This window comes from Lentinula edodes (assembly GCF_021015755.1).
Source record: "Lentinula edodes strain Le(Bin) 0899 ss11 chromosome Unknown C8R40scaffold_97, whole genome shotgun sequence".
Lineage (NCBI taxonomy): Eukaryota > Fungi > Basidiomycota > Agaricomycetes > Agaricales > Omphalotaceae > Lentinula > Lentinula edodes.
In genome coordinates this window covers 1-23491 of record NW_025764403.1, presented here as the reverse complement: position 1 = coordinate 23491, position 23491 = coordinate 1, and the positions used below count along the sequence as shown (strand labels likewise).

Sequence of the window (23491 nt, the reverse complement as noted above, 5' to 3'; positions counted from 1 at the left end):
TTACTATAAAGTAAGAAATAATATTTGCATTGCGAAGTGGACCCCCAGGGCATCCGCAACCTTCCTTGAGGCAAGCAGATTTGAAACAAATCCGTCTATATAGATTGTCCAAAGCGAAACGACGCCAGACCAGTACGAGAAAGATAGAAGTTGACGCACTGTTAAAGGATTAAAAGGCACAAAAGCTGGATATCATAAAGCGTTATAGACAGAAGAACACAATGTCAAAATGCAGGTAATCAAGAGGACAACGGAGATCGTAAAGATATGTCTTCAATGCAAGGGGTCCTATACTGCAAGCACAAAAATTCCGAGGAAAATCATAGCAAAAAGTGTAGAGTCCATGGTGTGACTCAGCGCCGCAGTAGCACTGGATGATTGGCTAGTACTTGAGCCTGAACTTGTAGTAGAATTCGATGATCCAGATGAGTTGGTGGTAGTGGTTCCCGCGACATCTGGACAAGGATCATGAAATTCGAACAACACATGGACAAAAAAAAACACAACACACATTCACTGAAAGTCGGGAGCGAATAATTGGTCTCCACGTATGGCTGGGTCTTATTCAGCGCAACACCAACAGGCACAAGATATTTGAAGGCATCCTTTAACTTGGGATAGTATGTGACAGCAGTTTGCATAGTGAAATTGTTCAGTTCGTGGGTCAGCATGATAGATCCTTCCTAGAGACAACGTGAGGTGTTACACAGCAAAGAAAATGGGACAGCCATACGCTATCGAAAGTGCCATTCCCGGCCTTTGCAATGAAGTTGTCGTAGTTCGCGTAGACCTGCGCTGCGGTAATATTTCCCGACTGTTCTTCCCAATCAAACGAATCATACTGCCAGATGATTGTCTGTAACCCAAGACCTTCGGCAATTGCACGAATGCGGTCGTCAACATCTCCAAAGGGAGGCTAATTAAGAAGTTCGATGAATATAATGCCCTAAGGACTTCAGTAATTCAGCGGAGCTTACCCTCCAGCAAGTTGGAGTGACACCGAGGACAAGTTTAATTGCCTTTATCTGTGTACAGAATTCTGGTTTAGCAATCGAAAAAATTGAAAAAGCGTAACTGATCATACGAACGCCTGAATTTTCAACGCGTTAGTGTTGTGCAAAACAGTCAAAAAACGACGCACTGTAGTAAAGTTCAGCAAAAGCATCTTCGCTAGAGAATCCGGTCACTAGGCGAAATTAGTTTTCACGATAGGAAAAAAGAACGATGCACTCACTGTAATGATGTGACCAGGTGTCTTCGGGAACATTAGAAGTCAATATCTAGAGAGTAAAGGAAGACCCGAAAACCCAACTTACGTGCACAGATTTCGTGACCTGTAATAGCGGTTAGAACGGCTTATTTGAGAATGGAATGTGGAACAACGGACCTTCATCGATAGCTCGCATAGCTTCGTAAGGCCAGTCGAGAACGTTGCTTCCAATGAAGAACATGGCTGAAAACGGGATGAATAGGTGTGGAAACGTCACAACTTTAAATGTTACCCACTAGCTTTTTGGTTCTGTTCTGAAAGGTAGTCGTAGAACGCGTTGTGAGAACAATTTGGGCCATCATCGAAACCGTAGCCCATAGTCTCAGGCTGCGGAACAAAGAGTCATAAATCTGACCGCTGGCGCAGTGGCTTGTGCCGGGGTGTACGAACATACCTCGGGAATGCTGGCTATGTCTGAAGGTAGACTGGAGAGTTTAGGAGTAGTGCATAGACTTTTTGTCCACCAGCAGTCGGGATCTGAGGCGACGTTGTAGGATGTATCATTCCAGTCTCCGTAAATATCGCCCTAAAAAATCTTCACTTAGAAACCCCCCCGATAAGTGTTACACAAGAATGCACAGACATGAGGGTATATGTTTGTTGGAACTGATTGTGAAATGTTAGCCCAAGTGTTTAAAGCCTCAGTGTCATTTGAGAGAATTGAGGCAGGTTGCCATATGGTGGGGAATCCGTATAGGGCGTCGGTGACCGGAGCATAGTAGTACGCTGTGCACTCTTCGACAGGATCTATTTTTCCCCAAGTCAACATGAGCGAAAGAACATTCAGAAAACATTACGCACCTGTTATTTGAGCCTCATCTCCCTCGCTTGTAGCTGTCCTCGCATGAACGGAGTTGAAGTTGATCAAACCCACCAAAGCCGCAATGGCAGTGAATTTAGGAGAAAAGACTGGAAGGCGCATTATAATAAAGAGAGACTAAAAAACAGACGTATTGGAAAGCAATGCAGGATAGATGGGAGGAGGCAGGTTGGGGGGGGTGTAAAAGGATAAGCCGAAAGTCAATTTGGTTTTGAACAATCGAGAATGTAGCTAGGCGCGTATTCCGTGTGGCACACCAATTGACAGTTGATCTTGTTGATCAAGTGGATAAAAATAAAGAGTGGTTGATCTATTTTTATGTCGGCAATGATTGGAAATAGTGGAGCTGACAGTAAGCTGGGTGACTGCAGGGACAACAATTCTTACAAGCCGAAGAAAATGAAACCCTGCAAGGTTGCACTCAGGCTTGAAGCCAGTATGTAGGAATCGGGGCAGTCTAAGTTGAACCCGCAGTTTGAGAAAAACATTCAATAAGGCATATTTTTAGGTGCCTATACGGAGATTGGTTCGAGCCATTGAGACAGTAACATAAGTTGAAGAGCTCCCCGACAAACTCATTCGTCCGTCATGAGCGGCGCTCCACTTTGGCTCTTTGATTGACTTGAATTGCATTGCCGATTCGACGGCATTACTCTCAAGTACTTTCATCAAAACGGCACTGATGAAAGCGACGATGATGTTTACGGCTGGTAATCTCATTCTTGGCCGTACGTGTACTATGTAGCTAGACAGAAACAGTAGCTCAAAGAAAGGAGGCAAATGAAATACAGAAATACACGGCATAGTCTGAGCGGAGCCGAGTATGGATGGGTGAGAATTACCTCTTCTCGACCTTTCTTGACCAGACTCGAGCCGAACCGGAGATGCTTCTGAAGATAAACCCCCCGAGTAAAAACCCCGACGACATTATGCTCGAAGGTTCGGAGGAAGCACGGAAGGATGGACTCCTGTAGGTTTCTGGCGGGACGAGATCATCGACGACACCACATTACTACATGAACTGATTATTGGAGGAAAATATTTAAAGAGCTCCAACAAAACAACATGGTAGCTATCCAGGCGAAGGACTAGTCCTCTGATATCCCCTGGATATCCCTCTCCACTTTGGCTCTTCCAGAACAGGTAATCACTGGCTACCACAGTGGCATGTCAATGATAAGTATATCTCAACCCCAGGCAAGCACGAGGCTCAGCCCCCTTAGTGAGGTCTTCAAGCCTTCTCCTGTTTCCCTTCTGATTCATTGCAAAATAGCGCCAGAATAGATAGCTCTCTCCGAATCCAAAGTAACTCCTAAAGACGTCACAGGGGATTTCCTAGAAGAATCGAATGGGCCATCTGTCATCTTCAAACTACATGCTGTAGAGATTAGAAAGCTGCGAGGAACATAAGCATCCAGACGACATAATGCAGGCTGACCACCCCCGAGTTCAAAACAGATGTGAATAGATTTTTATTTGGTGAAATAGTAAGCTGTAGATTCATCTTGATTTAACCAGAATTAGTTAAGCCACAATGCAAGGATTTGCTCGGGACATACCTTGAGCTGTTGGATGTGATGGGTGTCCGTATTCCTGATCTTCTTTACGTAATTCCAAGTCAGGATGGTGGTCATCAAATGCTGAAACTCCCTGCTCCTCGAGGGCCTGTGGGTAATACTCTTTGAAGGGATCCAATTCCATGTGTTCACATAGGAGCGGAAAATGCTCTTGTCCGGCAGAGAAATCGCGGAATAGGCATTGTTCTGACTGCTGTTCGACGAAGATGCCCTTCGCCTCCGCTTCTGAGACGGACATTCCATTCTGTCCTTCGAATTGGAAATGTACTTCAAAGAATGGTTTCCCATACTGATTTAAGCCAGGATGAATAAGCAGATAAAGTTGGGCTGTGTTTTCATCGTTATTCAAGTTTGGGTAATATTGTATGTTGTACCGGTTACTGTATTCGGAAACTATAAAAATCAAATCATTAGTTAGAGCTATGGACGTATGTGCCCAATATCACATATCACTCACGATGCTCAAAACTGATGTGATGAGGATTTGCAGATGCATGATACATGATAGAGATATCTACCGGTTCATAGCTTTGTGGAAAGAGTATACTCGATATCAATGTGATTCCAGGATTGATGGAGACCTTTGCGCAATGCAAACGGTGCGATTTCGGTTTCATTGTGATGTCAAGGGCCGTTGCAGTTGATGTTTCGTCTTCGTAAGTTGCAGTGACAGTAAAATGAATGTGCGGTGTCCACCTGGCTCGTACAGACAGAGGCCCAGAGCAGCAAGTACAGTAAAGGAACCCAAGATGGGAATGATAATCAGTCAAAGGATCTTCAGAGACCCGACGCCGTTTGATTTTGAGAAAGGCTGCCCCGGACGCAACAAAGTCCCTCAAGACCTGCTGGCGGTTTTCCAACCGCTTGAGCCTTGCGGCAACCAGGTTTAAATCTTGGTCGATGAGTTTGAGAGAGACAGCAGCAGAAGTAAAATTGACTCTGGGGCGAGTGACAGAAGTCCAACCAAGGAGCTTTACTTTCCCGCCCGGCCCAATGAGAACAGATTCTGCAATCTATGAAAGACCTCTGAGTTCAAATATGACAATCCCGATGTCTCTTACTTACCCTGTTACCCTCTTTGTTGCGAGCAGGGTGCATTCCCATGTGTCTTGCCATATATTTTCTTGCGTCCTCTTCAACAAGATTCTGTATAAACTTTACCAACATGGAACAAGTAAATAAGATACGGACAACGTACCACTTTGAATAATATAAGCGTCCTGGCAAGTTCATTTTCAGGTTGATAATCGGGCCACGGAACGTATTCTTCGTCGTCTTGGAACTTTCCTTGAACAACAAATGCAAGGTGTTAATGGAAATGAACTCACGTTCTTCGAAAAATAGTGACGGGCCATGTTTAAATTTACTAAACCCTACCAACTCAGGGAGAAAAGGCAGCCTTACTCGAAAAAAGGAGCGTTAGTATTTTCCTAGGGCATCAACATGTGAAGCTTTTACCGTGCGGTGGAATAAAATTGTAGATGATTCTTGAATGCCTAAAATGGAAAGTTGATCACAATGTCAGGGAGAAGAAGAAAAGCTGTACCTCGAACGCAGCACCCTTCTGTTCGGGCTTATCATTAGCGGCAGCTTTGAACGTCCGCACTCTGTATCGGACGTTACGAACAACAGATGCTTGATCAATGACCAGAACTTGGGAATCCGGACTCATCCATGATCCCTCTTCCTCGTCACTTGAAAGCAGTATCTGTTTCGGCTTCCATTCACTCTGTTTAAAAACGTGGAACTGATCGGACAAACATTGAGCGGTGGATCAATATTAAACCCATTGAAACACGTACGTTGTCTTCGTATTCCTCAAACTCATCTACATTATTCGGCGATGAAAGAGGTGAAGGCATCGTCCGCTTAACTGCGTTCAAAACCTCATCGTGTTGCCGAATAACAAGCTGATTCTGGTCCTGCAAGGTAGTCTGTAGCCAGGCTTGATGATTTCTAAAGTCGCCGGTTGTCTGCAGGTGGTGCTGTAGTGCGAGCTTGTCTTGTGCGTGAAGACCGTCTCTGATGTGCTGACTTTGCATGGTAAAGGCTGCCATCAAATCGGTCTGGTTCTTGCTGATCAAAAATGACTGAGCCTGAGTTTCTGTGTGTAGTGCTTGTGATTGTTGTTGGAGTCTGGATAGAGTAGATTTAGTTTCAACAGCTACTGAGGCTTGGGAAGCTATTCCTTCTTCAAGCTTTTGATCTAGCTTTGAAACTTGCTCTTTCATACTTGAGTGATGGACAAAAGTGGCGGTCACCTAAATCCACGGCGTCAGCTATTAGATGTTTCAACAAACTCAAGACAATATAGATACCAGAACATTCAGTCGAGCATCGTCAAACTTTATTTTGAGCCGGAGGATCGAGTCGCTCACACTATGCGAGTGAAGCAACTGCTTGATCCACTTGTCGTTACGCTGCCGTTGGCTATTTATCGTGCGAACTATATCGCGCAACGATCTGGCATTAGACAGGGAAATTCAGTCAAAGGGTTTCAATGAATATGGAACGAGAGAAACACGACACACGATTCGAATTCCATCAAGATATCACTCATACGACCACACATCGTCTTATCTGCTTCATTAACTACTTTCCGTATCACTTCCAAAATGGACTTGATACGAGCAAGCAGTTCATCATATTCTTCATTGTTCTGGTATACTTTCTGGATATTCCGTAAGTTTCGAATGCTCGATGAAGGATGGAAGGACTTATACCTGGATACATTTGAGGAGGACAGACAGAGCTGCCACCGCCCCTTGTATTTGTGGGAAGGGAGCCGCTGCGGAGGCGCTTTGTATTATGTCTGCGATATCGATAAGCCATCCCAGCGTATCGACGGAATTGGCACTTCGACGAATCGTGTCCGCCTTCGGCTTTGAGACGAACTTGAGACGAAGTAGGTTGCGCATACGAGGTGTTTGCATGGGGTTGATTCACAGGGAAATGCGAAGTGGGACGGAAAGAGGGGGGAAAGAGGAGGGTAAATGCTGTGATTGAACGAACATTAGTCTCTTCATATATATCATCATAACATTCTATGTGTACCTCTATGTACGCTTTTGCGCGCTTGCGAGAACAGAACAATGAGGCACCTGATGATTGAATCGATACCGGAATGATATATGTATTGTGGTATACTTAGTGTCCAATCCGTTTGGTGGCCCTTGAAGACCTTTAGGCTTTGGTACTGTACTTGCACATTCAAACTAGATTTGAATCATCATTTGGGTAGTACCTCGTCGCTGACACTTGACGTTGAGGCACTGCTGAAGTTAGAGCATACTAAACCGTAACGGTAAGGCGAATGTATGAATTGCGATCGTCTGATGGCACTGCACGCTTGGCACACCAGATATGGATAACTTAACTGTAGTGGTTTGGAGTCCTCAGTCTGTCTATTGTGTCCAATCCTGTGCGAAGCTCAACAGGTGTTGGCTCAAGCACAGATTTCGTGAAAATTCTTGGCGGACGAAACTGTACATACCTGGTACATACTTACAAACCCTTGTAAGTACTTCCAAATTCCAATTCTTTCCACGAGAAACGTTTGTTAGTCATCGCAATCTTATCACTAAATGACTGTTGACCGAGGCTATCGGTGGTGAGATGTAAGTATGTGAGATGACCTGCCTGGAAATGATAAATTTCGTCGGTATAGGGTCCCTCTCCCGGGAATGAAAGATAATTGATGTTACACTTTGAAAACTGGCGCTCAGGGGTCTCAGCAAAGCAAAGTGATTCCGCACATCACATCTCAGCACCAGTGACTGGTTCGAGTCGAATACAATCCTGATGCGCTTGTGAGCAACCGATCCTGGAGTCTGCGAGGGGGATTATGTGTGAACGGACTCGGAATCGTATCTCGTTTGTGGAGATTTACTGTATGGTAGCCTTCCGATTGGGGACAACTGCTTTACAGCACTTTGAATCTTCGCCATGGAGTCTCATGGAGGTGGGGACTGGAATACTATATTGAGCCTCGATGTTCTACAACTATTGATGTGCTTCAGACTCATATTAAATAGCCAAGTTCTGTAACAAAAATATAGTTAGCCAAGGCGCTGAAACAACTGAACAGTAAAAGCGTTAAATAGATTCTCTACGTTACCTTTGCCTTGGAAAACTTCAATCCCAACTCATTGAATTTTCCGCCTTCAAACGACTCGAACCCGAATTTCTCATAGAATCTCCTCACCGCTAGATTCCTTGGGTCCATTCCGAGTGTAACACCACCATCCGGATCCTCTTTACGCAAAGCTTCTACCATTCTACCAACGAGTTTGCTGCCCCACCCTTGCCGCTGATAGGGCTCGAGTAGATTTATATGCATATTTGCAGCACCGAAAGACACCCTTGCTTCCGATTTCCCGTGCATATTACGGAAAAGCTCCATGAACTCTTTGTCGGCCGGTTTCTGGGCCAATGAAGGGGGGTATTTCTCAGCCAGGATGGGCCACCAGTGTTCCGCCGCGTAGCGGTCGAATTCCCGAGAGTTTCTAGAGGCTAGTGTGTACCCGACGACGTCTCCTTCTCCGGATCCAGAGTTCTTATCGTCGATCAATACGAAGCCGAGAGTGGTGGGAAGTTTGACGTAGGGGACGGCGTAAGTCAGGCCTGGAAGTTCTTTGAAATCGTGGAGATCGTCCGCAGATTGACCTCCTTTGGCAGTGAGTAGACAAATTCTGGAAACGGCATCTGCGTCAGATTCCTGGGCTTCACGAATAGTAACGGTCATGATGATTCTGAAGTGTTCTTACGGTGAGCTTTACAAGGACATAACTGATAGATGATTCATGGGGATCTACCTGAAGGAGTTTTGATTTGTGACCCCGATGTCTTCTAATTTCAAGGATTTTCTCTGCGAGTTCTTATTAAAGAAAGGGAATCACAGAGGTATCATATGCATCAATTACAAGTCCCATCTGGGCAGTGCAAAGATGTAGAGGAGTGAGTCATCGTTGTGTTCGTGATTTTTTCACGTTCACGCCGACTCCCGACTCCCGATGGCCGACCAGCGCATTCGGATAATCGACTGTAGCCTGGCTACTCCCGTTGTGTATGTCAATTAGTCTCGTATCGGCACATAAATATACAGAAATGCTATAAAATATGACACTGACGTCCTGTGTTGAGGAGGTGACAGTTTTACTCCAAACTTCACAGAAACCAATCAAGATGTACGTATATGTATATCGCTTCCAGCCATGACCGTCAATAATTTAACTTTCATCTCCTGAAAATTAGGCAGCATGGATTCGAGGAACAGCCAACGCAGCATCGAAATCTGCCTGGCATGAATACCTAATGGCAGACGAAAACTTAGGATTGAATCGTTGTCATGAACAGTCAAGCTGACCTCTTCCACTTAACATCCATCGAATTGCCGTAATCACAATCACACCTCCCCCGTTCATACGCAGGGGATACCGGATTCGGACACTGTTCCCAGCCGGTATGTTCGTATGCGATGTCGTCAAAATGGTGTATGCGGTCCCGGTCGAGGAGGAGGGAGATGGCAATACCGTGCATGGGAGCGTCACCCCAGCGCTGTGGGGATAATGAAAATGGTTAGCAGGTGCCATTATGAAGAATTCCAACACACCTCATAATAAAACCCTCCTGCAGCTTCAAGATGTTCAAAGTATTTGGTGTATCCCTCTGATCCACGGAAAAAGTCAAGATCGCCGATTTCGAAGTTGGTCCAATCTACAGGACGACATAGTAAAAGTGATTAACACCTATCTTTCAACAGTTATATTCACGCACAAGTACATCTCGTCCACGTCATCCCTCCATCCTTTGACGCGAAGCGCATAGCGTTATTAGGGTGGAGGTATTGTGGGTTTTGATTAAAAAACTCTGTCGTCGAAAAGGTCAAAGAAGTGAAGGCCAAATTACAGATTCAACCGAACCCATTGACGTATCCCATAATGTAGGTGTGGTTTCTTTTTGTTCTGGTACGGATATGGTGAAGCCTATAGAACGTGGAAATGTAGAACTGATTTGCGCGGATTCCAGTGAAACTTCATCAAGAGGCTAACCGTAAGCCTTATCATTATCCTCCATATATAAGAACGGGTCGTACTCTATTTCGCAGCGGTAGTTAATGTCTGGCCTATGTTCCCCGGTTGTCAATCAAGCAAGGAAAAAATCCAATGAAAAGCTCACTCTACGCGCCAGTAATACTTGAAATCTTGGAGCAAGGGTTGTTTGTAGAAGAATCCAGAATAGAAACGACACATGTTGCGATATCTGGAATTTTCATATCAGCCTGGTATAGATGCGCGGGGCCCTGAGGACGCGTTAGATAGAGGTACATACGATACACTCTCTTCAATCATTTATTAGCATAACGAATATCACGCAGAAGATGCGGTTGAACAGACCAGCATAAAAAACCCCCCTCATCTTCGACAATGCTTTCCTCGCCTTCGTGGCCTTCTCCTCGTCTATGAAATCTGGCTGTACCCATTGCTCGCGTGGAATTTGGCCATAGTGTGTTTTAGCAGAAGTTACTGCAGAGGTGCATCTAAGTGTTACATTGGGCGTGGTATGAGCAACGGCACAGCAATGATACGCAACACAAAGCCGTACCTGATGAATTCCTCTGTGAAAGGCTCGTCGTTCAAAAAAACCCAAGGATAATGTCTATCCCGATTGAATCTCCCCTCGACCTGTTTCATACTATGTATTACACCAGCCAAGTCGCTATTCCGGGCCAGAGTAAGGAAAGTAGCGTTTGCTTTGCGCGTGTAAGTTGGCCGGGGAGTGTGGTGCGGAAACGAGGAAGGGTCGAAAGGATTCGAGCATGAAAGTGGTGATTGGTCCGAGGATTTTGCGTTAAATGAGAGAGAAGACAAGATACGAGTGCTTATTCCACGTTCGAGGAAGACTTCGGAGAGGGCGAGTAGAGAGAAGAGCTAGAGAAAATAGTGTTGGTGAGATTAGTTTTATGTACCTCGAAGAACTTACGAGCAATACTGAGGCAATTGTTATTCTTTTGGAAAGCACCAGTTGCTTCCAGCGAGCAGGTGAAGATGAGAATAGTGGTGAATAGGAAACCATGGCGGATATCAGATCAATAAAGGTCGGGGCAAGCGAACATCATTACTACTGGATGGTCGTTATATTCGATATAATACAGTTTATCTTCTCAGCGCTAAAATATCTGAACTGCCACCATCGATGCTCGTTCTACCCGAGCGTGAAATTCTGGGACCGCAGCCTGATCACATATCTAGGCTCCTCGAACTTGTTCTACGATGCAACCAACTATACGCAAGAACCGGATACCGGAATTCACAGCTGATTGCAGTACCGAAGGCGTGGGTGGAAATTTGCCGCCTCGTGCCAAATTTTCGTGCAATATGAACGACCGATCTTCTAACTAGTTGCCCCCGCAGGGGACACAAACCTTGCTTGAGGTGTTCTGGTAAGTCACATGCAAATTGCCCCTCTCTGCAGTGAAGCAGCAAGCTCAATACATACAGATACATATCTTATCGAAGCTGTTGTAAAACAATACAGCCTGACTACAAGGAGTTGAACCAAAACGAACATACATAAACAATAAAAACAGACAACTGTACGTGGCCTTCAGTCTTTGGCCAACCCGGTGGTCCTAGCCACCTTGGAAGGCCCTGCTTTCGCATTTGGTGCACTTGAACGCTGTTTACCATTGGCATTAACTGACTCTGCTTGCAAGCAGAAAGTCGTCAATGTACAATCACATATATCAGCTACACATACCTTCCAATGGATGTTCCTCCTCCCCAAATGTGAAAGAAGCAACCTTTGCAACTGTGGCTGTTGTACCTGCCATAGGCTTCAACCCGTTACTGAGGAACTCAGAGCCCTGTTGCGCGGCTGAATCCAACATTAAGTAGCTGGAAACAGGTCAAGCAGAATAAAGGGGTGGTCGCGGGTGCGGCACAAAGTAAAGGCTAACGGCGCAACATCGCACATGGAATCTGAGATGAAACAGAGGCAGAAACTCTGTGTGTAAACGATATGTTCAAATGTCAGTCAGCAACTTGTGATAAGGACATGGAGGAGGCGAAGTAAGAACAGGGCGGTAGAAAAGCTGGATTTGTTATTTGATGTGAAGGTGGTTGGTGGTACTCAACAGGTACAAAGGCGGCTTGTGCCCTGGCATGAATATCTGTCAACCGATTTCAGCCATACATCATACACTGAACTTGTGGTAGATATATAAAGGAGGCAGAGTGGGAACAGGACAAGAAACGGCTGGAGTTGTTATTTGAACAGGAAGTGAATACCTGCCGACCTACCTGAGCACGCTGCACACAACAGTGGAGGGACACTGGTACGGTAGACATGTGGTTAAACAGGACAAAAACGACAGGTTAGAATTAGAAACAAGCGCCGAAACCGTGGGTAAAGTTTCCGCAGCGCTAATAATATCGAGTAACAAATGACCTTTGCAAGCAAGGTGACATGGATATCTTCCTCAATTTTCACCTGTTTAGCTAGAACTTTACTGTGTGCCCTGCTGACTGATGAATACCATGGCTTGAGGAAAAAATCCTTGTGTATTGCTGTTGAGGGACATCAGCAAGTTCCAAATTGTGTAATTGGCATAAACACTAGGCTCCACTGCCGTGGATGGCACCCTGCTTGGTACTGGATGCTTTTCATTACATGAAGATAATAATTTTATTGCAAGTACTACAGATACAATGTAGCATGATAATCAGTACATACATTGTATTGCAGGCATTTACAGTTTTGACATGGTGTTCTGCTGTTCCAACACCAACCTCTCTACTTCTTTGCCCAGTCCACCATCTCTGACAATGTATTTTGACCACAAATGTCTGCCAGTACCTGCATCAGTGAATGTGTCCCACAGTCCACTGCAATGCTAGCCACAATCCAATGTATTCAATGCCTTGTCTTCCATTCTCAAAAACTGTCTTTGCACATGCAGTGGAGGTATTATATATGGACCTGTGTGTTGAGAGGAGTATTGAATTCAATGGAAGAAAATTTTGGAGGGGAAGTTGCAGGGCACATAAGAGAAGGAGTGTCTTGGGGGAAAGGTTATCATTGCAGGGAGGTATTGAACATTGAAGAATGATACCCAGAAATTTTGACTGCAAATGGTGCATATTTGGGAGCCACAGGAACAGCATCTGAAGAAAGCATCAATGACAATGGGATAAGGGACATGATGTTCAAAGGGTAGCAAAACAACACAATTTTGGGTGGCCACAGAGGGTACATGAATAATGAGATGGAGGTGGGTGGCAGCAGAGGGGTATGGAGAATTAGCATGGATAAAATGATTAATATGCTTTGGAGTTCCTATGGAGGAGTAGGAACAGTGAGTATCATGCAGAGAAGTGAGAAAGCTGAACACTGATAATGTAGAAGGTGCACCTCAATGTCAATTCAGAAAGACAAGCTGGAGGAAAAAGGGTGCAGTGCATAGACTGGAGCATGCAGGTGTACCTACATGAAGAGTAAAACTGTCATATGCATGCAATTCACCCCCATACGCTTCCCGGCCTGGCCCGGAGCGGCCGGACTTCGGATTAATATTGTAACCTACATTCCATTTATTTATTATTCTGAGCTTTCATCGAGACCTTGTGACTGTATTTGGGATGTATATAAGCTAGAATACTTTGTACGTTGTAGTCAAGCTTGAAATCAAGTGTACCACCTTATCCCACTCTTTAATACCTTTGCTTCTGAGCTGTTCCGGACTCCCAGATCACAGGAACCCCACTAGGCTGCTCATCTTGACATTATATCCTTGCCATTATATTACCGGGAACACCAACAGTGTGTGAAGGGTGTTGCTAATTGTCAAGTCCATGCCTCGGGCCTCCATTCCGCCGCTCGGTACTCCGAAGATCCACTTTTTATTGTAATCTTACTCTTATTGTTCTTTCTCGCTACACATACCCTTTCGTTCTAGTCCCTTCTTATTGTCTTTTACTTTACCCTGCAGGTACTACTCGTATAGCTCCTAGTAGTTAGCCTGGCGCTCCGCACCGATGCGCCGCTCCGTAGATATAAATACTGCCTGTACGCTACTGTAGTTCCTCAGTTTAATTATCAACTTAGATCAACTTAGATCTCCCTTCTCAACTCTCACTCTTCTCTAAGTCTTCAGGCTCATCGCCTTGGAATACTCTCTACTATAACCTTAGAACTTAGACGTTCTCTGGTTCGCTCCTCGTCACCGGCGATACCGCCGCTCCGACTTGGCTGCTCCTCAGTTTCTCCCTTCTCTACTCTCAATCTCCAGGGACTAACGGCGTAACGGCGGTGTTGTTAATAACTTCACTACTGTCCCACTCGTCTTCCGCACTTAGACACCTTGTGGCTTTGGCATGGTTACACAGTGTACATGATCTTAACAGTATAATTAAACTCAATCCGTTAATGTCGTACTGACCTATCATTTTTTATGCCTCCGAAAACTCGAGCTCAATCTAGAGCTAACTCCGAAGAAAACACTTTCTTCACTACAGCCCAATCATTTGCCCCATTCTCCGAATCTATCTCTGCCATCGGTCAACCACGTCGCCGTAATCGCGGTTTTGGTCCAGCCACAGTTCCTACTACGTCGACTCTTCCTGAAGCCATGGAAGAAGAACAACAATTTGAGTACAGCACCTTGTACACTGGTGACGGACAACCTGTCTAAGTCCTGACCCCTCGCCGTGGACAACCCCCCGTGGTCGCTCCGGCTCGGGGCCGGTCAACTACTCGAATTGAATCTCCAATCCTCCAAGCTATAGCCCGTCGTACTGGGAAACAACCCCAACGTCGTGCTGCTTCAGAATCTCCTCATGACCCACCTCCTCACTTCGATTTGGACACTGGTGATCACGACGATCAAGACCCTCCTGTCGACCCTGACGATCCGGGCGCCGACAACAATCATGACGACCTGGATGACGATTCCGGCGGTTTACCGCGTGGTAAGCCTGGTGACCCCAGTGGTCCTGGTGGACCTGGTGGACCCCATTCCCCTATCTCTCCTGACATCCCCAACGAGCAACGTGCTATGTTGGAACTCCTCTCGGGATTCAAGGGCTCCATTGAGACCCTTGGTACCATTCTCGCCGCTCTCGGCCGTCCTTCTGACAGCTCTGAATCCAAGAGCAAGGTCAAGGAGCCAGAGGTATTCGACGGTTCGGATCCCCGAAAACTCAAGACGTTCTTCGTCAATCTCGCCCTGGTCTTCAATGACCGTCCAAAGTATTTCACTGACCAACGGAAGGTGAATTACACCCTTTCCTATCTCAGTGGGTCAGCCAAAGAATGGTTTGTCCCTGATATCCTCGACCCGGATCTCGACTCGCTGCCGGCCTGGACATCCTCCTTCAAGGCCCTTGTAAAGGAGCTACAGGACAATTTCGGCGTTTACGACGCCCAAGGCGAGGCCGAAGATTCTCTCGGTAACCTAAAGATGAAGGAAACCGAGAACATCCAGAAATACAACATCCGGTTCAACACCCTGGCTGCTAGTACCAACTGGGATTCTGCTGCCCTGAAATGGGCTTATGGATGAGGCTTAGCTGAGCGCATCAAGGACGAAATGGCGCGTTTGCCCGAGCCGGCGACGCTCGCCGATTATTGTCAAGAAGTTCTTCGTATTGACAATCATTATTGGAAGCGCGAAGAAACTAGAAAGTGTGAGGCTGGTAAGCCTTTTGTTGCTCGGAACCCGAAGAAGGGTTCCTCGGACTTTAAGACTGGTTCTACTAACCAGCAAAACAACTCTCAGCCATCTGGCTCTTCGGTGCCGTTCACGCCGAAGCCTAAACCCTTCTCTGGTGGAAAGCCTAACAACAATGGTAAGCCCCAGAACTCTTCGAATTCCGGCCAACCCGGCGGTCAGCATCCCGCATTCAACCATCTTGGTGCAGATGGGAAAGTCCTTCCCTCCGAGAAGGAAAGAAGGATGAAGAACAATCTTTGTCTCTTCTGCAGTGGTAAGCATCAGATTGCTGACTGCAATAAGCGAAAGGCCTGAGAATCGAAGGGCCATGCTGCCGAGGTTGAAGAAACCCCCGAAGCAACCATTGAGGTTGTTGAAGAGGAATTGGAAAACTAGTCCGCAGCTCTTGTTCCCCGGTACGAAACGGGAGCTGCATTGATCAGGTTCGTACCTCACCTGGGGAGTTATATCTCAACGTGTCCGCTCTTTCATCCATTGAACGATCTCTTGTAATATCTTTGACTACTGAATTTCCTTTATCTGATTCGGCCGCGCCGGCCGAACCTATCTCTGCTCTTCTCAAATTTCCTACTCTTGTTGATTCTGGTTCTACTGACTCTTTCATCGATACTCGTTATGTTTCTCAAAATTCTATTCCTACGACCAAAATCTCTCCTGTTAATCTTCGTCTTTTTGATGGTTCATTATCTTCTAAACCCATTACCGATATGGCGAATATTGCCGTTCGGTTCCCTTCCGGCGAGCTGCTTCTATTACCATTTTATGTTACTCATTTAGATTCATCTTGTAAAGCAGTATTAGGTTACAGTTTCTTATCCCGCTACAATCCGTTGATTGACTGGGCATCTCGAAACATTACGTTCCGTAACACTTCACACTTTGATTCTCCACAGACGTCTGTGCCTTCTGCTATCAACACCGTTGATGCAAAGGTCGCTGTTCCGCTACCGGAACCTTCGCCATTGGTTTCACCGACAATTCTGGAGACCCCTTCTGGGGACTCACCTTGCTCTCGCCCTCGCTCCCGCTCTTGGACGTTACGGGCCAAGCCCCTTTCGTCTAAATTCCCCTTTGAACCCATCTATTCTTACCCTACGGTCTCTCAATTCGCTGCTCAACTGGAAACTCCCGAGGTCGACATTGCACTCGTCAGTGCTGCAGTCTTTAACAGGGCTTGCAAGGACGCTGGTATGGAACCGATTCTACTTCGTGCTATCCACTCAGAGGTCGCGGCCCGCGCCGCCGACCGCTCTTCCACCACTCCTACTGTCCCTCCACTCCATCCTTCTATCCCAGAAGAGTACGCGGAGTTTGCAGACGTCTTCGACGAGATTGCTGCAGATTCACTTCCTGAACATAGACCTTACGACCTGAAGATTGACTTGGAAGAGGGCGCCTCGCCGCCGCTCGGCCGTATTTATCCTTGTCTGAAAAGGAGTTAGTCGCCCTTAAAGACTTTATTGACAAACAGCTGGCTACTGGTGCCATCACCCCATCATCCTCTCCTCATGGCGCTCCGGTCCTTTTTGTCCCGAAGAAAGACGGCAAACTTCACCTTTGCGTCGATTTCCGTGGACTCAATCGTATCACCAAAAAGGATCGTTACCCACTCCCACTCATTTCAGATCTTCTCGACGCTCCGAAAAGAGCTAAAATATACACCAAATTGGATCTCGCTCACGCTTATCATCTAGTCAGAATCGCTGAAGGTGATGAATGGAAGACCACCTTTCGGACCCGCTACGGCTCTTACGAATGGAAGGTCATGCCGTTCGGCCTTACAAACGCCCCTGCGGCTTTCCAGCGGTTTGTTAATGACATCTTTTCTGACATGCTCGATGTTTGTGTCATCGTCTATTTGGACGATATTCTAATCTATTCTGATACGCCAGAAGAACACCAAGAACACGTCAAGGAGGTTCTTCGGCGGCTTCGCCATCATCGGCTTTACGCCAATCCCGAGAAGTGCGAATTCAATATGGATACTGTTGAGTATTTGGGTTATATTCTTTCTCCCGACGGATTGACGATGTCCAAGGAGAAAGTTCAGACAGTGCTAGAGTGGCCGGTCCCGAGGAAGGTTAAGGACATTCAGTCCTTCCTGGGTTTTGCAAATTTCTATCGTCGTTTCATTTATAATTATAGCGATATCGTTGTGCCGATGACTCGGCTTACCCGAAAAGGCGCTCCCTGGATCTGGGACAGCAGCTGTCAAGAGGCCTTCGAAAACCTCAAAATCGCTTTTACTTCTGCGCCGATACTGGCCCATTGGGAGCCGAATCGCCCACTTATCGTGGAGACCGACGCTTCCGACTACGCCATTGCGGCTATTCTTTCCATCCAATATGCTGACGGTGAAATTCATCCTCTAGCCTTCCTTTCCAGAACGCTTCATGCGGCGGAACTCAACTACGATACACACGACAAAGAGCTACTGGCCATCTTCGAGGCCTTTAAAGCTTGGCGTCATTATCTGGAAGGTTCGGGTGATCCGGTGGACGTCGTCACCGATCACAAGAATCTTGAGTATTTCTCTACTACCAAGGTTCTCACACACCGACAGGTCCGATGGTCAGAATTTTTACACCAATTTAATATGGTCATTCGCTTCCGGCCGGGTAAACTCGGCAAGAAACCCGATTCGATAACTAGACGCTGGGACGTCTACCCTAAAGAGGGGGATATCGGCTACGCCCAAGTGAACCCTCATAACTTTCGCCCTATCTTTACTAACGAACAACTCACTGCGTCTCTTCGAGCTACCTTCCTGGAAGGCCCCGTTTTACGAGCCTCGATTATCATGGATATCGAAGCTCTACACCAAGCTATCCTTCTTGCCCTTCCCGCCGATCCGAGCTCCGTTGCTGGTTTGGAACTTGCTAAAGATCCTTCCAATGAACGTTGGAGCTTAGGTAGTGACAAGCTACTACGCCTTGACGACCGTATTTATGTTCCTAATCACGGCGACCTTCGCCTTCAAGTCCTTCGTTATTTCCATGATCATCCACTCTCCGGCCATTTCGGCCAGAACCGCACTCTAGAAGCTGTACGTCGTCAATACACCTGGCCCAAGGTCAGAGACTTTGTTCGTGACTACGTTACCTCTTGCACTATCTGTGGTCGCAATAAGCCCCGCCGTCACCGGCCTTACGGCTTGTTGAAACCTTTGCCGGTTCCGGTCCGACCCTGGGACTCCATCTCTATGGACTTCATTGAGCAACTGCCAATGTCGAATGGCTATACAGCTATCCTCGTCGTCGTGGATCGATCTTCCAAACAGGCTATATTTATTCCAACTCACGACACCATTACTTCCGAACATCTAGCTGAGCTTTTTGTTATTCACGTTTTCTCTAAGCATGGTGTTTCTAATCATGTTACTTCCGATCGTGGTTCCGAATTTGTTTCGGCGTTCTTCCGGGCTCTCGGTAAAGCGCTCTCTATGGAACTTCACTATACCTCTGGATATCATCCGGAAGCCGATGGGCAGACCGAGCGTGTCAATCAGACTCTCGAGCAGTACATCAGGATCTATTGCTCCTACCAACAGGATGACTGGTCGCCTTTACTCCCGATCGCCGAGTTCGCCTATAACAACGCTCCCAATGCTTCCACTGGTATTACTCCATTCTTCGCTAACAAAGGATACCACCCAAATATCACCGTTTGGCCCGAGGTCGACATGAAGTCTGACCTAGCTAGAGACTTCGTCGTTAACCTCGATGAACTACACGTTTTCCTTCGAGAAGAAATCCTTTTAGCCCAATCTCGTTACAAGGAACAAGCTGACAGGAAAAGAATCTCGCATCCGGAGTTCCCGATCGGCTCCGAAGTATTTGTTCTTGCTAAACACATTCGCTCTACTCGTCCTACTGAAAAATTCTCAGAAAAATATCTCGGTCCTTTCAAGGTCATCAGTCGACCTGGTACTTTGTCTTACGAGCTCAAGCTCCCAGACTACCTTCGCCGAATTCATCCGGTTTTCCACGTCTCACAGCTGGAGCCGGTTACGCCGAATCCTTTCCCAAATCGTACTCAATCTCCTCCACCTCCAATCGAAGTTGATGGTGAAGAGGAGTACAACGTTGCCGAAATCCTGGACTCCAAGCTGGACAGAAGGTACAAACGTTGCCCTCTACGTTACTATATTCGGTGGGCCGGTTACGAAGGCACCGACGATGAATTCTCTTGGGTAGCTGCTGATGAATTACATGCTGACGAACTGGTACCCGCATTCCACGCTCGATACCCTTTGAAACCTGGACCTTGATCACAAAAAATCATTTTATCCCTTTCCCCGTTTCCGCCGCGCTCCGCCGAAGTTTACTTTGTGCGTTTAGAGGATAAACACGATGATAGTAAATTGAGTGTTTATCTCTATCTCTTATTTGCTTATTATGGTTTCTTTAATCACAGTTCTCACTTAGCTTCCATTTACACTTACACTACTTATACTAAACTAATTACTTCTTACGCCGCTTCGCGGCCCATTCGCTTTCCGACTTCAAAATTGCATTGAACATTTATTTATATACAAAAGTCCAAAAACAAGATTATACAGGAGGCAGAGGACTACAAGAATTTACAAGAAGGGCCGCAGGGCCGATGTCCGATGTCCGTGACTCTACTACTCTACTAACTCCTTCTCTTTTCCCTTGTCAGAGGTCACCGTCTTCGCCGGTGCCTCCCCCTCTCCTCCTTCCTCTACCTCCATCTCTCCTCTTTCTTCCTCTACTTCTCCTTCCCCATCTTCTTCCATACCTTGCTGCACTTCCTTTTCCTCCTCCTCTTCTTCGTCACTCTCCTTCGTAATCCTCCGCCGTTTCAGCGGACGCCGCCGCTCGGTAGTCCCCCTCGACGGTCCAGCCGTCGCCGGTCCTCCTCCCATACCCATCATGGCCATTCTCGTCTCCATGGCTATCAGGCGGGCATGGTCGTCCTCTTGCCTCCTCAACAATTGACGGAGGTATTGGTGAGTTTTCGAGTCCGCCTCTCGTAGCGCCCGGCTGTCGGCGAGACTCTGAGCCATTTGGCTCTCCAAAACAGCGATTCGTTCGCCGGAACCGCCTTCCCGTTGTTTCGAAGTTGTAGGGCGCCCCGAGTAGGAACACCTCACCTTGGCGTCGTGACAGGGCTTACAAATTATCGAACTCCTCTTGCCTGCCTGCATTTGGCAAGGGAGTTTTTTGGTCTTGCACCGTTCGCAAGGTGCGCGGTCTTCTTCGTCATCGTCGTCGTCATCCCCGTCATCGCCGTCGTCGGGATCTCCGCCCATCGGCTAGAAACAAAACGTTAGTGAGGGGATTGAAACCACAAAAAGCTTGACTCACCTGGGCCTTGGCCTTGCCTTTCCCCTTCACTACTCGTCGAACCTCCACCACCGGCCTTCTTGGAGAAGCGGACATCTCACTGGGAGAAGTCCCCCTTTGACTTCTGGCGGTCGCCGCCTCGGCCAAAAGCCTTCTCCGCTCCGCTACCTCTTCCTCCTGTTGACGAGCCCGAATGGCCCGGTCCCGCGCCTCCTGCGCCGCTCGCTCTCTAGCCGCCGCCGCTTTTGCAGCCTTCTCCTCCTCGGCTTTCTTCGCCACAGCGGCCGCCTTCCTCGCTCTTACCCTCTCAACTCTTGCCTGTGCCCTCCGGATTATTTCATCCTCGTCCTCCTCCTCATCCTCCACGTCGTCCTCCTCGTGAGCAGTGAGGTCGATGGGCGGTGGTGGGATAGGGCGTGACCTAGAGGGGCCGGCGGTTGAAGAGCTGGTCGTGGTAGTTTGTGTACGGCTGGTCGTCATGTTGGTGGACTTAGGAGATTTTGGAAAGTTAGGCCCTCAACGGCGAAACTCTGGACCTTTTATACGGCAAAACCTGCGCACGGACCAACAAAAAATTTTCCTGCGAATTGTGTTGGGTTTACGGTGAACCGCGCCAATTCCCGATACCAACGGCTTTTGAAAATTTTCCTGCTGACTGATAGGCCAAATTCCCGATGCTGACGGCCTTTGAAATTTTTCTTTGGTGACTAACCAACTCCCGGTATTAATGGCTTTCGAGGGCTCAAGCCTAAGAGGGGGATACTGTCAAGTCCATGCCGCGGGCCTCCATTCCGCCGCTCGGTATTCCGAAGATCTGCTCTTATTGTAGTCTGACTCTTATTGTTCTTTCTCGCTACACATACCCTTTTGTTCTAGTCTCTCACTATTGTCTTTTACTCTTTCGTTCTAGTCTCTCTTTATTGTCTTTTACTTTACCCTGCAGGTACTACTCGTATAGCTCCTAGTAGTTAGTCTGGCGCTCCGCACCGCTGCGCCGTTCCGTAGATATAAATACTGCCTGTACGCTACTGTAGTTCCTCAGTTTAATTATCAACTTAGATCAACTTAGATCTCCCTTCTCAACTTAACTCTTCTCTAAGTCTTCAGGCTCAACGCCTCGAAGTACGTTCTCCTCGACCTTAGGACTTTAACGTTCTCTGGTCCGCTCCTCGTCATCGGCGATACCGCCGCTCCGACCTGGCTGCTACTTAGCTCCTCTCTCTCTACTCTCGCTCTCCGGGGACTAACGGCGTAACGGCGGTGTTGTTAATAACTTCACTACTGTCCCACTCGTCTTCCGCACTTAGACACCTTGTGACTTTGGCACGGTTACACGGTGTACATGATCTTAACAGCATACCTGGATGAGATGAAGGACTTGCTCGAAGCATTGACTGGGACCAATGTCTCTCTTGTCACCATCTGGAGAACTCTTTGACGCAGTGGATATAGGATGAAAAAGTCTTGTCTCTACCTCAACTGCATATCCTTGTACTTATCTTTGTCCTTCTTTGTTGTAGCTAAAACAAAAAGCCATTGAGAGGAGCGCAATCAAGCGGGCCAGATACATTGCACTTATTGGACTACATTACACTTCAGAGCGGCTAGTTTTTGTAGATGAGAGTTCTGCTGATAGAAGAACCACTTATCGAGGCTATGCATGGGCAATAGGTGGACAGCATGCTACTTGCAGTGCATTTTTTGTGTATGGTCGGCGGTGAGTCTTTCCTGTATTCAAAGTATGTCTCTTGCTAACGTGAATAGCTCTAGATACTCCATCTTACCAGCTCTATGTAGTACTGGAATTCTCACTGTTGATATTGTTGAAGGCTCATACAACAACTTGCGGTTCCGAAAATTTATTGACGGACTCCTCAGCCAAATGAATCCATGGCCTCAATCAAACTCAGTGATTGTGATGGATAATTGTCGTATCCACAAAAATGAAGAGGTTCTTGAATGAAAAAGCTCAGTCAGTTTATTGATTCATTTGACACCCATACCAAATCTCATTCACATTCATGGGATACGCTATGTGTTCTTGCCACCCTATTCTCCAGATTACAACCCTATTGAACTTGCTTTTTCTGCCATTAAGGCTTATATTCAACACCATGGAGGTATTGCACATGCGGCTATGTCAGAAAAAGATGATCTCAATGTTTACTTACTACTCAATGAAGCTGTTTGGTCTGTAACTGAAGCAGATACACAAGGATGGTTTGCACATTGTGGCTACTAGTTGTAATAGTCCTAATGTATCAATATTATCAGTAACAATGCCGAGGCATTTTTTCCATCTCCCGGAGATTTGCTTTTCCTTTTTTCTAATGACCTTACATTCTCTCGCTGCACACTCGAGAACCTTCTTTGCTATGCCTCTTGCTATACCTCCACATATTTCCAGAAGCTCATTCATGGTAAGTCCATCAAGGTCAGAGATACGCATGTACTTTTCTCGAAGGAAATCAGGTGAAAACAATGCAAAGTCATGGTTATTGAGACCATGAGGGCTATCGTCCAGATCAGCTAGCCATTGCTCTAACTGGGGAAAGAGAGTTACATCCTCCGTCAACTCTATGGGATTGGAGCTTGGCATCTCATCACACCCTGAATGACTACGGTGTTTGAATGGCAATGCTGGGGGCTGCATAAATCCAGGTGCACCATATGGTGCATTTCCATAGTGCATCAGTGAGTGGTAGGGATACCCAGATGGTATAGAAGCTGTAGCCAGAGCTGGAGCTGCAGGTTTCCTTTTGCTGGCAAAATCAAGTTTCAACT

General features: G+C 46.8%; 9 protein-coding genes across 9 annotated transcripts; 1 reads left to right on the top strand and 8 right to left on the bottom strand.

Annotated features, from left to right (window-relative positions):
• Positions 1-288: 288 nt before the first annotated feature.
• Positions 289-2192, bottom strand: C8R40DRAFT_1164250 (putative chitin deacetylase; the record flags this gene model as incomplete). The annotated part of the gene is made up of 12 exons (XM_046230465.1): positions 289-455; positions 512-683; positions 734-916; positions 978-1039; positions 1142-1186; positions 1235-1255; positions 1317-1334; positions 1388-1453; positions 1507-1597; positions 1665-1796; positions 1854-2017; positions 2072-2192. 12 exons carry the CDS (start codon positions 2190-2192, stop codon positions 289-291), a joined length of 1242 nt encoding a protein of 413 aa, XP_046078789.1.
• Positions 2193-3228: 1036 nt separating this feature from the next.
• On the bottom strand, positions 3229-4983 carry C8R40DRAFT_919040 (uncharacterized protein). The gene is made up of 5 exons (XM_046236675.1): positions 4866-4983; positions 4733-4813; positions 4125-4680; positions 3650-4060; positions 3229-3594 (listed from the first exon to the last, which is right to left on the bottom strand). The coding sequence occupies exons 2-5, from the start codon at positions 4781-4783 to the stop codon at positions 3563-3565; spliced, it is 1050 nt and encodes a 349-aa protein (XP_046078788.1). The 5' UTR covers positions 4784-4813; positions 4866-4983; the 3' UTR covers positions 3229-3562.
• A 21-nt stretch (positions 4984-5004) lies between these two features.
• Positions 5005-6688, bottom strand: C8R40DRAFT_918772 (uncharacterized protein). Its single transcript, XM_046236674.1, has 6 exons — positions 6391-6688; positions 6199-6338; positions 5986-6130; positions 5470-5928; positions 5126-5414; positions 5005-5066 (listed from the first exon to the last, which is right to left on the bottom strand). Exons 1-5 carry the CDS (start codon positions 6598-6600, stop codon positions 5181-5183), a joined length of 1188 nt encoding a protein of 395 aa, XP_046078787.1. The 5' UTR covers positions 6601-6688; the 3' UTR covers positions 5005-5066; positions 5126-5180.
• Positions 6689-7250: 562 nt separating this feature from the next.
• Positions 7251-8476, bottom strand: C8R40DRAFT_919156 (acyl-CoA N-acyltransferase). Its single transcript, XM_046236676.1, has 2 exons — positions 7785-8476; positions 7251-7708 (listed from the first exon to the last, which is right to left on the bottom strand). Exons 1-2 carry the CDS (start codon positions 8409-8411, stop codon positions 7694-7696), a joined length of 642 nt encoding a protein of 213 aa, XP_046078786.1. The 5' UTR covers positions 8412-8476; the 3' UTR covers positions 7251-7693.
• Positions 8477-8607: 131 nt separating this feature from the next.
• C8R40DRAFT_919371 (glycolipid 2-alpha-mannosyltransferase-domain-containing protein) lies at positions 8608-10841 on the bottom strand. Its single transcript, XM_046236677.1, has 10 exons — positions 10649-10841; positions 10271-10596; positions 10063-10205; positions 9998-10007; positions 9845-9928; positions 9718-9791; positions 9589-9651; positions 9443-9535; positions 9279-9382; positions 8608-9223 (listed from the first exon to the last, which is right to left on the bottom strand). The coding sequence occupies exons 1-10, from the start codon at positions 10739-10741 to the stop codon at positions 9023-9025; spliced, it is 1191 nt and encodes a 396-aa protein (XP_046078785.1). The 5' UTR covers positions 10742-10841; the 3' UTR covers positions 8608-9022.
• Positions 10828-11648, bottom strand: C8R40DRAFT_1137588 (uncharacterized protein). Its single transcript, XM_046229438.1, has 4 exons — positions 11625-11648; positions 11426-11562; positions 11165-11370; positions 10828-11106 (listed from the first exon to the last, which is right to left on the bottom strand). Exons 3-4 carry the CDS (start codon positions 11234-11236, stop codon positions 10906-10908), a joined length of 273 nt encoding a protein of 90 aa, XP_046078784.1. The 5' UTR covers positions 11237-11370; positions 11426-11562; positions 11625-11648; the 3' UTR covers positions 10828-10905.
• Positions 11103-12047, bottom strand: C8R40DRAFT_1137583 (uncharacterized protein). Its single transcript, XM_046229437.1, has 3 exons — positions 11803-12047; positions 11426-11671; positions 11103-11370 (listed from the first exon to the last, which is right to left on the bottom strand). Exons 2-3 carry the CDS (start codon positions 11553-11555, stop codon positions 11273-11275), a joined length of 228 nt encoding a protein of 75 aa, XP_046078783.1. The 5' UTR covers positions 11556-11671; positions 11803-12047; the 3' UTR covers positions 11103-11272.
• A 10437-nt stretch (positions 12048-22484) lies between these two features.
• Positions 22485-22670, top strand: C8R40DRAFT_1000777 (uncharacterized protein; the record flags this gene model as incomplete). The annotated part of the gene is made up of 1 exon (XM_046222749.1): positions 22485-22670. A coding segment is annotated over one exon (186 nt), but the record flags the coding sequence as incomplete, so codon positions are not given.
• Positions 22671-22881: 211 nt separating this feature from the next.
• Positions 22882-23399, bottom strand: C8R40DRAFT_1178759 (uncharacterized protein; the record flags this gene model as incomplete). The annotated part of the gene is made up of 2 exons (XM_046232922.1): positions 22882-22960; positions 23065-23399. The coding sequence occupies 2 exons, from the start codon at positions 23397-23399 to the stop codon at positions 22882-22884; spliced, it is 414 nt and encodes a 137-aa protein (XP_046078781.1).
• Between the last annotated feature and the right edge of the window lie 92 nt (positions 23400-23491).